The sequence below is a fragment of the Chaetura pelagica genome, unplaced genomic scaffold (genome assembly GCF_000747805.2).
Source record: "Chaetura pelagica isolate M959 unplaced genomic scaffold, ChaPel_1.0 scaffold181, whole genome shotgun sequence".
Taxonomy (NCBI): Eukaryota; Metazoa; Chordata; class Aves; order Apodiformes; family Apodidae; genus Chaetura; species Chaetura pelagica.
The window spans coordinates 640,080-652,291 of NW_009951992.1; the positions used below are offsets into that span (position 1 = coordinate 640,080).

Here is a 12,212-nt window from a genome sequence, read left to right on the forward strand (position 1 = left end):
TGGGGAAGAGGAGAGGGGAAAGGCTCCTGCCGTACTCTGGCACTCGTGGGGGTCGTTGTCCTCCGCGGGGGCCCAGGGCCGGTCGTTGTAGAGGGCAGCGCAGTGGCCGCAGTGGGGACCAGCAGTGTTGTGCTGACACAGGCAGTGCCCGGGCACCTGCTGCAGAGACAACGCTTTACCCCCCTGGATGGCAGCCCCTGGGCTCCAGAGCTTCATCCTCCTGACATTCCTACCAGGGTTGAGGGCTGGTTTGGTACGACAGGGCTTGCCTGTGGGCGTTTTGCTTTGCCCCAGCACTCACCACACCATGAGGGTCTCCTGAAGAGGTGCAGCGGTCAGCGTGGCCGTGGCAGAAGCAGCTCCCCCGCACCCCCATCTCTGTCACCGCAAAGAAAGTGCTGGGAGAGTGGTAGCCCTGGCGTGGGATGTGGGCGAGCTCGGTGAAGTTGATCCGCAGGTTGGTGAACTGGCCCAGGTCTGTTGGGGACCAAGGAGAGGGGTGAGGGGCAGCCCGTGGCTTGTGTGGAGGGCTCAGAGCCAGGGACAGAGACGTCGGCACAAAGAGCAGCAGCTGAGTCGTCAGCAAAACTACTCCCTGACACAGCAGAGGCACCAGGGCAGCAGTCAAACCTGCAGCTTGAGGCCCTCCTTGCTGAGGAGCAGCTCCCTGCAGGGTTAACCTGGCCCGGTGCTCTCCCTCACATGCAGGAAGAACCACAAGGTCCATCATCCCCTCTTCCTTTCTCAATAAAAGAGGTTTTTCACTTACTATCAACAGTCTGGCTGTAAGAGGTAGTGATGGTAGATGCCAGGTCTTGGATGCTGAACTTCACCTGAGAAGGAAAATGGAAAGTCCAAAAGCAGGAAAGAAGAGGTGCCTGCACCTCATGCTCTAGACCTGCCTCTGCAGAACTTCACTGAGCACCGGGTAAATAATTCCGAGTTGCAGAGCACTTTGCAGGAACAAAACACCTTGCTCATCACAAAGCAGGGAGGGCTTCCCTCCCAGAGGAGCAAGAATCCTCCTGAGGACTCCCCTCAGCAGCGCTGGGTGCCCATGGGCTCCATCCCTCTCCAGGGGAGAGCTCCAGACCAGCACGTGTCCCTGCAGCGCTGCTCAGGCCACCCACCCCACACCCACCCAGGGCCACCACGGGGTCCCTGCCACACAACCCATCAGATCCTACCGTGCCACCACGGCCAGGGGACCCCTGCAGTGCCTGGCATCGAGGGTCCTGCCAGCTCTCGGGGGAGCCCCGGGGGATGCGGGGAAAGGCGGCGGCGCAGTCGGAGGCCCAGTACTGGTACACCTGCCAGGTCCTGCCCATGTCGGTGGAGCGTTCAACCAGCATGGCAGCGGGCAGTGGGGACTGTGGGGCAGCAGAAAGACACGTCTGGGACACAGGGCAGCCCGGCCAGATCCCACCCTGGGGCCTGGGGTGCCTCTCCTCCTCCTCCTCTTCCCTCCAGGCTCAGGTCTCCACAGGCTGCTGGAGAAATCCCTTCCCTGCAGGTGGCTTCCCTCCCAGAGGAGCAAGAATCCTCCTGAGGACTCCCCTCAGCAGCGCTGGGTGCCCATGGGCTCCATCCCTCTCCAGGGGAGAGCTCCAGACCAGCACGTGTCCCTGCAGCGCTGCTCAGGCCACCCCCCCCACCCCCACCCAGGGCCACCACGGGGTCCCTGCCACACAACCCATCAGATCCTACCGTGCCACCACGGCCAGGGGACCCCTGCAGTGCCTGGCATCGAGGGTCCTGCCAGCTCTCGGGGGAGCCCCGGGGGATGCGGGGAAAGGCGGCGGCGCAGTCGGAGGCCCAGTACTGGTACACCTGCCAGGTCCTGCCCATGTCGGTGGAGCGTTCAACCAGCATGGCAGCGGGCAGTGGGGACTGTGGGGCAGCAGAAAGACACGTCTGGGACACAGGGCAGCCCGGCCAGATCCCACCCTGGGGCCTGGGGTGCCTCTCCTCCTCCTCCTCTTCCCTCCAGGCTCAGGTCTCCACAGGCTGCTGGAGAAATCCCCTCCCTGCAGGTTATCAACCATCTCTGGGTCCCCCTCTCCCCTTGGCCAGCCCTGCTGCAGCCACAAATGCACATCCACACCAAGGAGGTTTTTTAGCAGATATTCATGGGATGGGAACCCACCACTCTGCTCTGCTCCTTCTCATGGAGGAATGGCCATGAAAAATGGGGGAAACAGAGGGATGGGGACCCTGGCGTGCTTCCTATCAGACACAAAGTCATTGGGGCCCATCCACTGCCATGTGTGACTTCCTCACAAGCAGAGATGATGCACACAAACCCTGAAGTGAAGCAGGATGCTGCTGAGCTGGAAGGTCTGGTCCAGGTCCAGCTGCAGAGAGACATGCTCGATGCCTGTGGGCACAGAGAGGGAGCTTCAGAGGTGCAGAGCATGGCCTTCAGGAAAAGAGCCAAGCCATTTATTTCCTTCTTCCAATCTATTGAATTCAACAGCTCTTCTTCTCCTCACATGTGCTGCCTGGGGCCAGGAGCTGCAGTGTTCCAAGGGACCCCAAGACACCCAGTGGAGCTCACTCACCGTTCTGGGACTGCCACCAGCGCGCGTGCCCCGCAGAGGAGAGGATGTTCTCCACACGGTGCCCGTTGTAGACGTGGGGCAGCCGTGAGTCACACCTGCAGCATTTCATGCTCCACTGGAAGAGAAACGACAGGTGGAAGTGACCATCCCAGCTCAGCCAGAGGGAAAGACCCCAGAGGTGAGGGGCCCAAGAACTTGAGGAGAAACAAAAGGCATCAGGAAAGCTGGTTTGTTAGAGAACTGAAGAACCATGATCAATAAAACTAATGATTTGCAGGACTGAAGTGTCCCCCTTCACACCGTGTTAAAAAACACAGCTCATGGTTTTATGGACTAAAAACTAAAGCCAAAATGCTTTTGACTAAAACACGTCTGGCAAAACAGATGTTTTCAGTTTTCTAAGTTTTATAAGGTGTTTACTTTAAGCAAACCCCCTTGTTTTCCACAATGACCACACTAGATAGAAAACCCTTTACAGCTCTTCAGGACCAGTTTGCCTTTTCCACACAGCCCAGGGGGCTGCTTGTCTGGGTGAACAGAAAGGCCTTTCTCTCTCATCCCCAGCCCGGTGGTGCTCGGGCCCTGTGCTCTCCCCAGGGAGCAGGGTGGCAGCAAACAGCTCAGCGGGTGAGGAGGCAGCGGGTGGGAAGTCGAGTGGCTCAAAGTTCAGCCTTTCACTTGAGCAAGCGATTCAAGGAGCAAGCGGAGCCCTGGCACAGGGAGAAACCCGGGTCCCCGAGGAGCAAACAAATACCCACATTTTGAGTAACCAAGGAGGGCTCCGTGCAGCCACACGGTGTGTGCAGCACATGTGTAGGCCCAGGAATGTGCAGAAAGAGGCAGACTGAGCCAGGGATGGGAGAGGGGAAGGTCCAAACCCAGGCCAAGAGGAGAGATGGGCACGGGGTGGGCAAGCAGGCTGGGCAAGGGCCACCTCAAAGCATGGAGGGACACCCAGGTGAGGCCAAGGTGGGGAAGGGCAGGTTCCAGAGGGCTGATCAAATACCAGGGTAGGACAGATCCCACAGCAGCATCCCACAGGAGCATCCCAAGCACTCGGTACCAGCCACACTCAGAGTGGAGCAAAGGGGCTGCAGATAATGCTGTCCCAAAAGCAAGAGTGATGTGAAACATTCCCATTAGAAATCGAAGTTTTCACATCCCAAGCAGTAAAGTGGCCTCCCAAGTGTAGCAGAGGGACACATGCTTCCTGCCAGCACATCCCAAGGACCAAGGAATTGGGGAAGATGACGAAGAGTGTTTGCCAGTGATGGCTGGTGTGGGACAGGACGGCTCAGAAAGGTCATCTTGGAGGAAAGAGGGTTTGGAGGAGCAGAGGGGAACATGTCTGGAACAAGGTCTGACATCTGACACCTGCAAGGCAACAAAATACCCCATTGCAAGGGCTGGCAGTCCCTGGGGAGGCACAGAAAGGGACAGCAGAGGGGAAGAGCACGTTCAGGCCCCCAGTGATGAGATCAGCTTTCAGAGGTGCAGCAGAGATATCGGGTGACAAGTGACAAGTAGCACTTTACAGCCACCTCTGTGCTAAAATATCCCCACCTCATACTTCAGCAAACGAGCCCATTCCAGTGCAAACTCGACCCTACACTCTGAGCTGGGGCTGGGAGAGATCTGTGCCTGGGGAAGGCAGCAGCAGGTGGTCAGGGGGACACAGTGGCACCAAGATTTCTGGTTTCCTCTTTAGAAGATTAACTCACATTTACACGTATTTCCACACTCCCAGAACAGGCTGCACCAGTGGAGCCTCTTATTTCTACAAAATAAGGGTCTCAGCTCCAGGACTGCTCCCCTGCCAGGGCAGGGCAGCTGCCTGGGCAGCAGCAGACAGACCTGAGACAGACCCTGGGCTGTTCTAGCTCCTTCAAAGCCCAGACCTGACTTGCTCTGCCCTGACCTGGGAACACTTGGCAAGTTGGGCAGATGCTGAGGAGAGATCCTCACTCAAAACTGATCTATTTCCATAACATTTTCCACAGTCTTTATGTTCTCTGTCTATAAATATCCCAGAACAGGAGTTGGCTAACTACAATATTTATAACAATGTTGCAAAGTAAGCAAACAGAGAATTCAAAATATATAATCATGCAATTTCCCTGGCTCTACCAACTCCTCCTGGCTCTGCCAGTAGGAATCAGAAATAATGCAATGGGGTCCAGGCATTATCATTTCAGATAATGACTACTGATGTCAGTTATTAATTGAAATTTCAGGACAACACAACTGTGGGGAAGCTACAGGAATTGCCCACAGAAATAAACCAGTGAACAATTCCCAATAATGATTAAACTTCACAAGAGTTCTGTGATTAGCAAAGGGAGAAGGAAGGCTTTCTGCAAGGGGAAAGGTTAATCTCAGCTAAATTATGCATTAGGAATGATTCACACATGCTTATTAGAGAATTCACATTAGTGCCAGAGACACAAGTGCCTTCTCATAGCCAGGATGCAATGTTGGCAGTGAAGCTACACCAGGTCTGGAAGACCACACTTAAAATGCAGCACTAAGTAAACCTGAAGCTTTAACTGCCTGTCTCTGCCTGACAGACCCTCCTGTGCAGCCCAGGGGCTGTGCTGGGGGCAAACATCCAAAATTATTTGCCTATTTTTTTCTCCTCCTCCCCCTCAGCATTTTAATTAGGGCTAAAATTAACACTGGAAGCAAAATCCATTTCCAGCCTTGGAGCAAATTGTGAAACACCTTCATTGCACAAGAGGAGGGTTTGCTGTTACTGCCTGTGACTATGTGTCTCAAAGTTCCTTGGGACAGAGGGAATTACCAAAAATGATGGCCCAGTGCTGGGCTGTGGGCAGATTCACCAAGCACACATCTTTCCCCAGCACTTCCCTTCTTTACTAGCACAGCAACAGCCTCAGTGGATCCCTTGGAGCTGGGAGTACGTGAAGATTGGCAATGAAGAGGTTAGGGGCTGAGCTGGGCTACCCAGCCCTGGCTCCCAGCACCAGCTGCTCCAGCCCCAGTGCTACTGCAGCAGGAGAATCAGCAGGTACAAGATGTGGGGCTGGAGGGCCTATAGAAATGGAAAGGAAGTTGTAGGTCTGCATGGAAGCCACTTAACTGCCCTTCTGTGCCTCCAGGCTGCTCCTAAGGGTCACCCAAAATGCAGGTTACAGAGGTTCAGAGAGTAAAAGGAATTCCTTCCAGCCTTTCAAAAGGTAATTCAGACAGCAGCTGGTCCACAGGAAAAGCCACAGTGCTGAGCTTCAGCTGTCATGTTTTAGAAATAAATGGTGGAGGGGAAAAAATATATCCATGTAGAAGAACAAGCAGGGACTGTAAAAATGCCTGTACATTCCAGCACAGCTGGGAGTGTGTGGTGTGTGCAGGACAGGGTGCAGGCCCAGCCACTGCCCTCCCCACAGCTCTGCCGCAGGGTTCTGCTGCCCTCCTCCTGCTCCAGCCTCATGGCCCAGTCCCTGCTCAGCCTTCCATGCTTCCCTGCTCACACAGGGGCAGAAACCACAAGCATTTTAAGCTTATGGACTCAGACCAAAGTATTTTAAGTAGCTCTAGCTGCCATTTTAATATGAGTAGAGAGCCCTTGAAATAAAACCTCCTGGCATAGGTGCAGAACCCAAAATAAACTTCATCAGCAAAAATGGGAAGCTGCTTCTTTCCAGCCCTGAAATGCAGATCTTTCCTAACTGCAGAGACCTCTGTGGTCCTGCCTTTTCCCCAGCCCCCTGCCAGCCCCAGGCACTGTGTCAGTCGGGCTCCTGGCACGGAGCCTCCCCACCCCCAGCCTGGTCAGGTCTTGCACAATTCATATTGTATAGGACAGCAATTACTGTTCCAGGTTTATTTAGGGGCAATCTGGAAGGCAGTGGTATTTATATGTATATAGAAAGATCGGGGGCATTGCTGAGAAATAGGGTGGGCAGCAAGAAAAAATTACCCCAGGAACAAAGGCACCAAGTTACACAATTCTCTATTCCAACCCATTTTCCTTCCCTGGTAACACCCACTGTAGGACACTGCTATGCCAGGCCCATGGAGCAGGGCTTGTCTCACCTGTGAAGTATTCCATACATTCTCCATGGGAACACCTGGCAGAAGTTCCCCATGGCTGTGTTGGTGTGGTTAAATTTCACAGTGTGCCCCTGGTGTTTGCTAAACTGGACTGGGTATCAGGCTTTAAACAGGTAACATCTCTCAGCCTCACATCTAATGTCACATCCTGGCTTTGCCAGGCAGAAGTGCCACTGGGATGTGAGCTCTGAGGTTATGGTCAAATCATGATCAGAGGGCTCTGACCTTCAGCTTGGTTTTGCTGGTGACCCCCAAATTCAGAGGCAACAGGAGACGAGGAAGAAGGCACCGGCTGGAGAAGCATCCCAGGGTTTCAGGAAATTAAGTTCATTTTCCTTGCTTAAAAGCAAGCACGTGGGTGCCTGTTTTCTTCACCCCGTCTGTTCTCACATCATCTCCCACCTCAGTGAAACTTCATTTATAACCTGCCAGGATGACAGTCTGCACAGCCCCTGCACAGCCCATCCCCACCCCCCCCAGGCAGCCCCGGGGTCCCTCTGCCGCGCGTCTGCGAGGGAGCGACGAGGTGGCTCCCAGGACACGTGCCAGGGTGCACTCGTGTGGCAGAAGAAGATACAGAGAAGGGAGGAGGAAAAAAAATAAGGGGAAAAGGAGTTTTTCTTCTGCACATTCACTACAGGTAGGGACACATCCCTGCAGCCAAGAGCTGGGTGTGTCTGAACGCAGAGATGAGACAAGCACAGAGCTGCCCCACGTTATCTACACCAGGTCTGGAAGACAAATTATTCTGTGCAAATCCTGGACATTAAGAAGCAATACCCCAAACTGGAAGCCCTGCTTTGAGCAGGGTGTTGGATTTCCTGTGGTCCCACCCAACCACAATTACTTCACTATTTTTTCTGTGTAAAAGCCTTGAGTTTGCTGATGTGGGTCTGAAAAGCAGATGAGCTGGGAAGCACAGGGGCTTTCCAGCGTGTTCTCCCCTGTTCCAACACGCCCAGGGCCCGCTGAAGCACAGGCAGGCACCATGTTCTGGATCAGTCCCAAGCTCCCTGACCGACTCGTGCAGGTGGGCAAGCAGATGTAGCCATCAGATAGTGGCAGTAAGGCAGACAGAAGCATTTGTCTTGCACATACTGTCTTCTACAGACATTGGTTTGTATTTTTGGAAGCAGCCAAAGACGACTCGGTGCTGAGCAACCACAGGGAGAGATGCTACAGCCCAAGCCCTGCCAGGCAGCTGTGACCACCCATCAGCAAGAGGAATCCTCAGCCATGCCAGGAGCTCTCCTGCCCACCAGGCTCACACTCTCCTCCCATCAACTCATTTAGGGGTCATTTAGGCATCTCTGATCCCTTTCATCTCAATTCCTACCTGGATGACCCAATGTCACCACAACACAGTGACTTCCTACCCTTTGCTGCTCATATCCACCAAATGCCCATGAAAAGCAGGTAAGAGCAGGCAGAAAATATTGCTCCTTGACCTTATGCAAATATGTTTATACTCAAAGTCTCCCTGGGTCACCGTGTGAGGACCCACACAGTCACCAGACACACAAGCTGCTCCTCTGCAGGAGGCAGGAAGCAGCAGCAACACCAGGACACCCAGTGCCCATCTTCTCTTGCCTGGCAAAAAGACTTCCCAGGGATGTGCAAGGTGTTTGGGGTGCCCCTCCAAAGGAACAGAGCAACCAGTAAAGTCTCTGTTTTCTAGCTCTGAATATGTCCAAGCTGAAAGCCCTGCACTAGCAGGAGGACAGAAAGGCTCCCCCCTCAGAGAAGGGTTGATCCTGCTGGGTGGGCACCCCCCACAGCACGGGCAGCACTGCTGTCAGCAGCACAGCCCAGCACACACAGCCCCCCTGCTGCCACCCTGACAGGCCAGGCTTGGGGACCAGGAACTGCTAATCCATGTGAAAGCCACACCATTGCCTTCCCTCCCAGCACCATCTGCACTGCACATTTGAACAGAGAGATGAGTGAACTGGGCCTTCAGTCACACCTCAGTGAAAGCCTTTCCATGCACATCAGCACCTTTATCCCTCCAAATCCAGGCACAATTATTTTTCTATTTTATTTTCAGCTTCTCTCTTGCCTGTACCTTCCCTGCTGTCTCCAACAGCCATTTCCCAAGCACCAAGTGATTTCCATTGGTCTGCCTGCTTTCCACCCCCAGCACTTTTCTAACCATGGCCGCAGTTCCCCTGCTATAAATGGCAATGCTGAGCATCCCCCCCTGGATTTCTCCAGCCTGAGCCCACAGCCAAGGGATGGAGCAATCAGTAATGCAAAGTATAAAGGTTAGAGGGATTTGGAGCCCGAGCAGACAATGGAACAGAGGCTGGAATGGATGCTGACAGTGAGTGACCCACCAGAGTTGCACAAGAGCACCCAGGGGGGCTGGCAGACAGTGTGTCCCTGCCAGCTGGCACCAGGGCATCCCCAGCCAGAGCAACCCCTCATCCCATGCCCTCTGCTGAGACTGCAAAACTGACTCCAAATTTGTACCTATTTGGCAATCAAACAGGAGCAAGGCTTGTAACCAAAATTTTAAAAAAGCCAATAAATTAAATGTGCCTCCTTTTTCTGGGATGGGAACAGGAAAATTGAGTTCAGGGGGTTAATTTGTGCTTAAATTAGTAGAAAAAGGGAGGGGAAAAAAAGAGGAAATGCCCAACGTGAAGGGATTTCTCCTGCAAAGACAGGAGCTGGTATACTCAAAACTCCCATTAGCCATTAGAGCTGCAAAAGAGAGGAAAGGGTCTCTGAGGAATTTGCTGGCAGTAATGATGCATCTCTCCATTCAGGAAAGGCTCACACACCTGTAGACAGAAAGGAAGCAAAGACCCCATTCCCAAAGCTACAACTGGAGAATCCAGTGCAACTCACCAGTGCTAATTCTTCTATATCCCTATTAACCCTGGTACTTACCAGGCAAGGTATAAAGGAATTTGAAAATTGAATAGTTTAGACTTGAAGACTAGAAGAGACTGCTGCAGTCTTGCTGTCTGCCTTCCTCCACACAACTGCCATGAGACCTCACTCCCTAATTCTGCACCAAATGGATCCTTCCTGCTCAAGGTGTATCACAGCCACCAGAGAGGCACCCAATCTGCACTTCAAAGATGACAGGTGATGCATATGATCACAGCTGAAGGCCCTTCAGAGTGACCTCTGTGGGTCAGGCAAAGGGAATAAAGAGCCCACTCCAACTGGTACTAGGACAACCACCTTACTCAAGGTTTTGCAGACACTCACTTCCCACAGTACAAGCCTCCTCTTCAAGCAAAAGCCCCTGTCAAAAGTCAATGCTAAGTGAAGATTTCAGAAGTACATTTATGCACAGTTTTCCTCAAGTATAAACAGAAATCAGGAAAAAAAAAAAAAAAAAAGCCAGATCAGGAATAATTGCTTGCTTTTTTTCCTGTCCAAGGGCCTCAGCACCCTTGGGAAGCAGTGGGGCTTTGCAGGAGAGGTGAGCAAACAGCCCCACTCCCGGGGAGCAGCAAAACAGCTCCAAAAAAAAGTGAATGTGAGCCTGAAGGGAGGAAATGCCTGAGTGCAACTGTCAGCCTGGAAAAGGACCTGACCAAGGACAGATGCTGCAGCCAGCCCAGCATCCAGGAGGACGAGATGCTCATACCCATCCAGGCCAGGGAGCTGCCCCAGTTTCACACCAACCAAGAGCTCCTGGCCTTCCCCACAGAGCAGCAAACACCCCCCAGCCCAGTGAGAACACAGGCCCTGGAACACAAGCACTGGCTGCCACATCTTGGCCTCCTTCTTGAAGGGGGATTAAAACCAGAAGGAAGCTGACTCACTCCAGCTGGATTTCACTGCAGAAAACACTGCCTCACCAGAGCTCTGGCATTTTCTTCCCTCTGGGGCACCTCTTCCAAGACCCTTTTTGTCTGTCCACATTGAACCCCCTCCCTTTGGAGCTCCTCCTACAGCAGGTACAGGGTTAACTTTGCCAGACCGACAGAGAGAGGCTCTGGGAAGTGCTCCCCCCAGGGACATCACCCCTGCAGCGATTTCAGCTCTGTGCTCAGCCAGACTTATCCATAAACTCTTACTCTGATTCGGTGACAGCTTTGCAGCCTGGGATCTGCAGCTGGCTGAACCATTATCCCCCCCCCTCCCAGCACCATCTCCTGCCCCCGCACAACCAGCAGGACTGAGAGCAGTTCAGAAGATTTTCCAAGTCTTTGTGAAAGACCTGAAGTCTTCCTGTTTTTCACAAGTGAAATATGAGTTCAGTTCATAACTAAAAATCTGGGAGGTAGGAAGGCTTGGGATATTTGGGATACAAAAGCTTCACACCCAGCTTTCTTTCGCTGCCTTTCCCTGCCACTGTGTTCACACCCAGCTCCTCGTCTCTGCTGCAAGGATGGAGGAGCTATCTGGGCTTGAGGGGCCACCACAGATGGTGTGATGACCCAGGGTAAAAAAAACTGAAATAGGTTAAACTCATCCCTGCAAAATGGTAGGGTGGATAGGATGGGTGAATGCATCAGCAGGAGGCTGAGGAGCACAGGGGTGACTGTACCTCGCTGTGGGGTGTGCAGTAGGTCTCGGGCTTGGTGAGGCCACAGGTGGAGGAGGCTCTGAGGAGATGGGCTCGTCCCAGCAGGAGGTCTCCAGCAGGAGGGTAGCAGGCTCCCTGGGGACAGGCTCCCTGTGCCTCCAGGGGCCACGGGGCAGCTGGAACAGCAGGAAAACAGGACTTGTGGTTTCGTCAGGGCAGCACAGAGACATCAACCAGCATGTCTGCTGTTCCCTACAACAGACCAACTACAAAGTCATCCTTGGCACAAACCCACAAAACGCAGATGGCAAAAAGCACAAAGGTATTTTTGCCCCTGAATCGCCTTCACTTTTAATAAGGTATTTTTTTAGGTGCTTTGTAACATCAGTCACTTCCAAAACTCTCCTTCACCACGACCCCAGTGTTTGGGCCACAGGGATGCTCAGTCCCCTGCCCCTCACACCCAGCTGCCCTGCCTGGGGGTCCCCTGTGTCCCTGCACAGCCATCCCTGGAGCTGGTTGCTCAGGACAGAGCAGCCTTTTGCCAAACATCACCTTGTTAACATCTCCCAGTCCCCGAGCTGCTGCCACAACACTGCTACTAACACAAAGCTTCCATTAGCAGTGTTGCTGTTTAATCAGACGCCCCCAGAAGCACCGAGCAGCCAGAGCCTTACCCAGCAGCACAAATAATGCCCAGGGCCAGAGCTGGGAGCAAGAATCCATCCTGCCGGGGACACACCTAGGGAAGAATTTGCAGCATGAGCAAAAATGAACACAAACTGCCAGTCTAAAGCTCAGCCTGGCTCCTTAACGTTCCTTCTTTGTCTATAGGGGGATATTTTGAATCGCTCTACAACAGAGTAACACGGGTGGAAAACCAAGAACAACAGAGAGGAAAATCAGCCGCTCAGAATGTGTTTGTTTGTTTTCCCTGAACAAAGAAGCCCAGCTTTTCAACTAACTGACGGCGCAGGCAGAAGAGTCTCCCAAAGTGCCCAAGGGACTGCCCTCTTCCCCAGCCACTATCTCCGAATCTCTGTGTGGTTGCTGAGGAACCGCAGGCAGCAGCAGCGGCAGCAGCAGCA

General features: G+C 53.3%; 1 protein-coding gene across 1 annotated transcript in view; it reads right to left on the minus strand.

The window, feature by feature from the left end:
• The window catches only part of LAMB3 (laminin, beta 3), a 44,023-nt gene extending 32,173 nt beyond the window's left edge, over positions 1–11,850 (minus strand). The window contains exons 1-8 of the mRNA XM_010002101.1: positions 11,802–11,850; positions 11,146–11,300; positions 2,562–2,676; positions 2,304–2,377; positions 1,708–1,890; positions 770–833; positions 302–477; positions 31–156 (exon numbers count right to left, since the gene is read on the minus strand). Coding sequence (XP_010000403.1) covers positions 31–156; positions 302–477; positions 770–833; positions 1,708–1,890; positions 2,304–2,377; positions 2,562–2,676; positions 11,146–11,300; positions 11,802–11,850 — 942 coding nt within the window. The remainder of the gene's footprint in view (positions 1–30; positions 157–301; positions 478–769; positions 834–1,707; positions 1,891–2,303; positions 2,378–2,561; positions 2,677–11,145; positions 11,301–11,801) is intronic.
• Between the last annotated feature and the right edge of the window lie 362 nt (positions 11,851–12,212).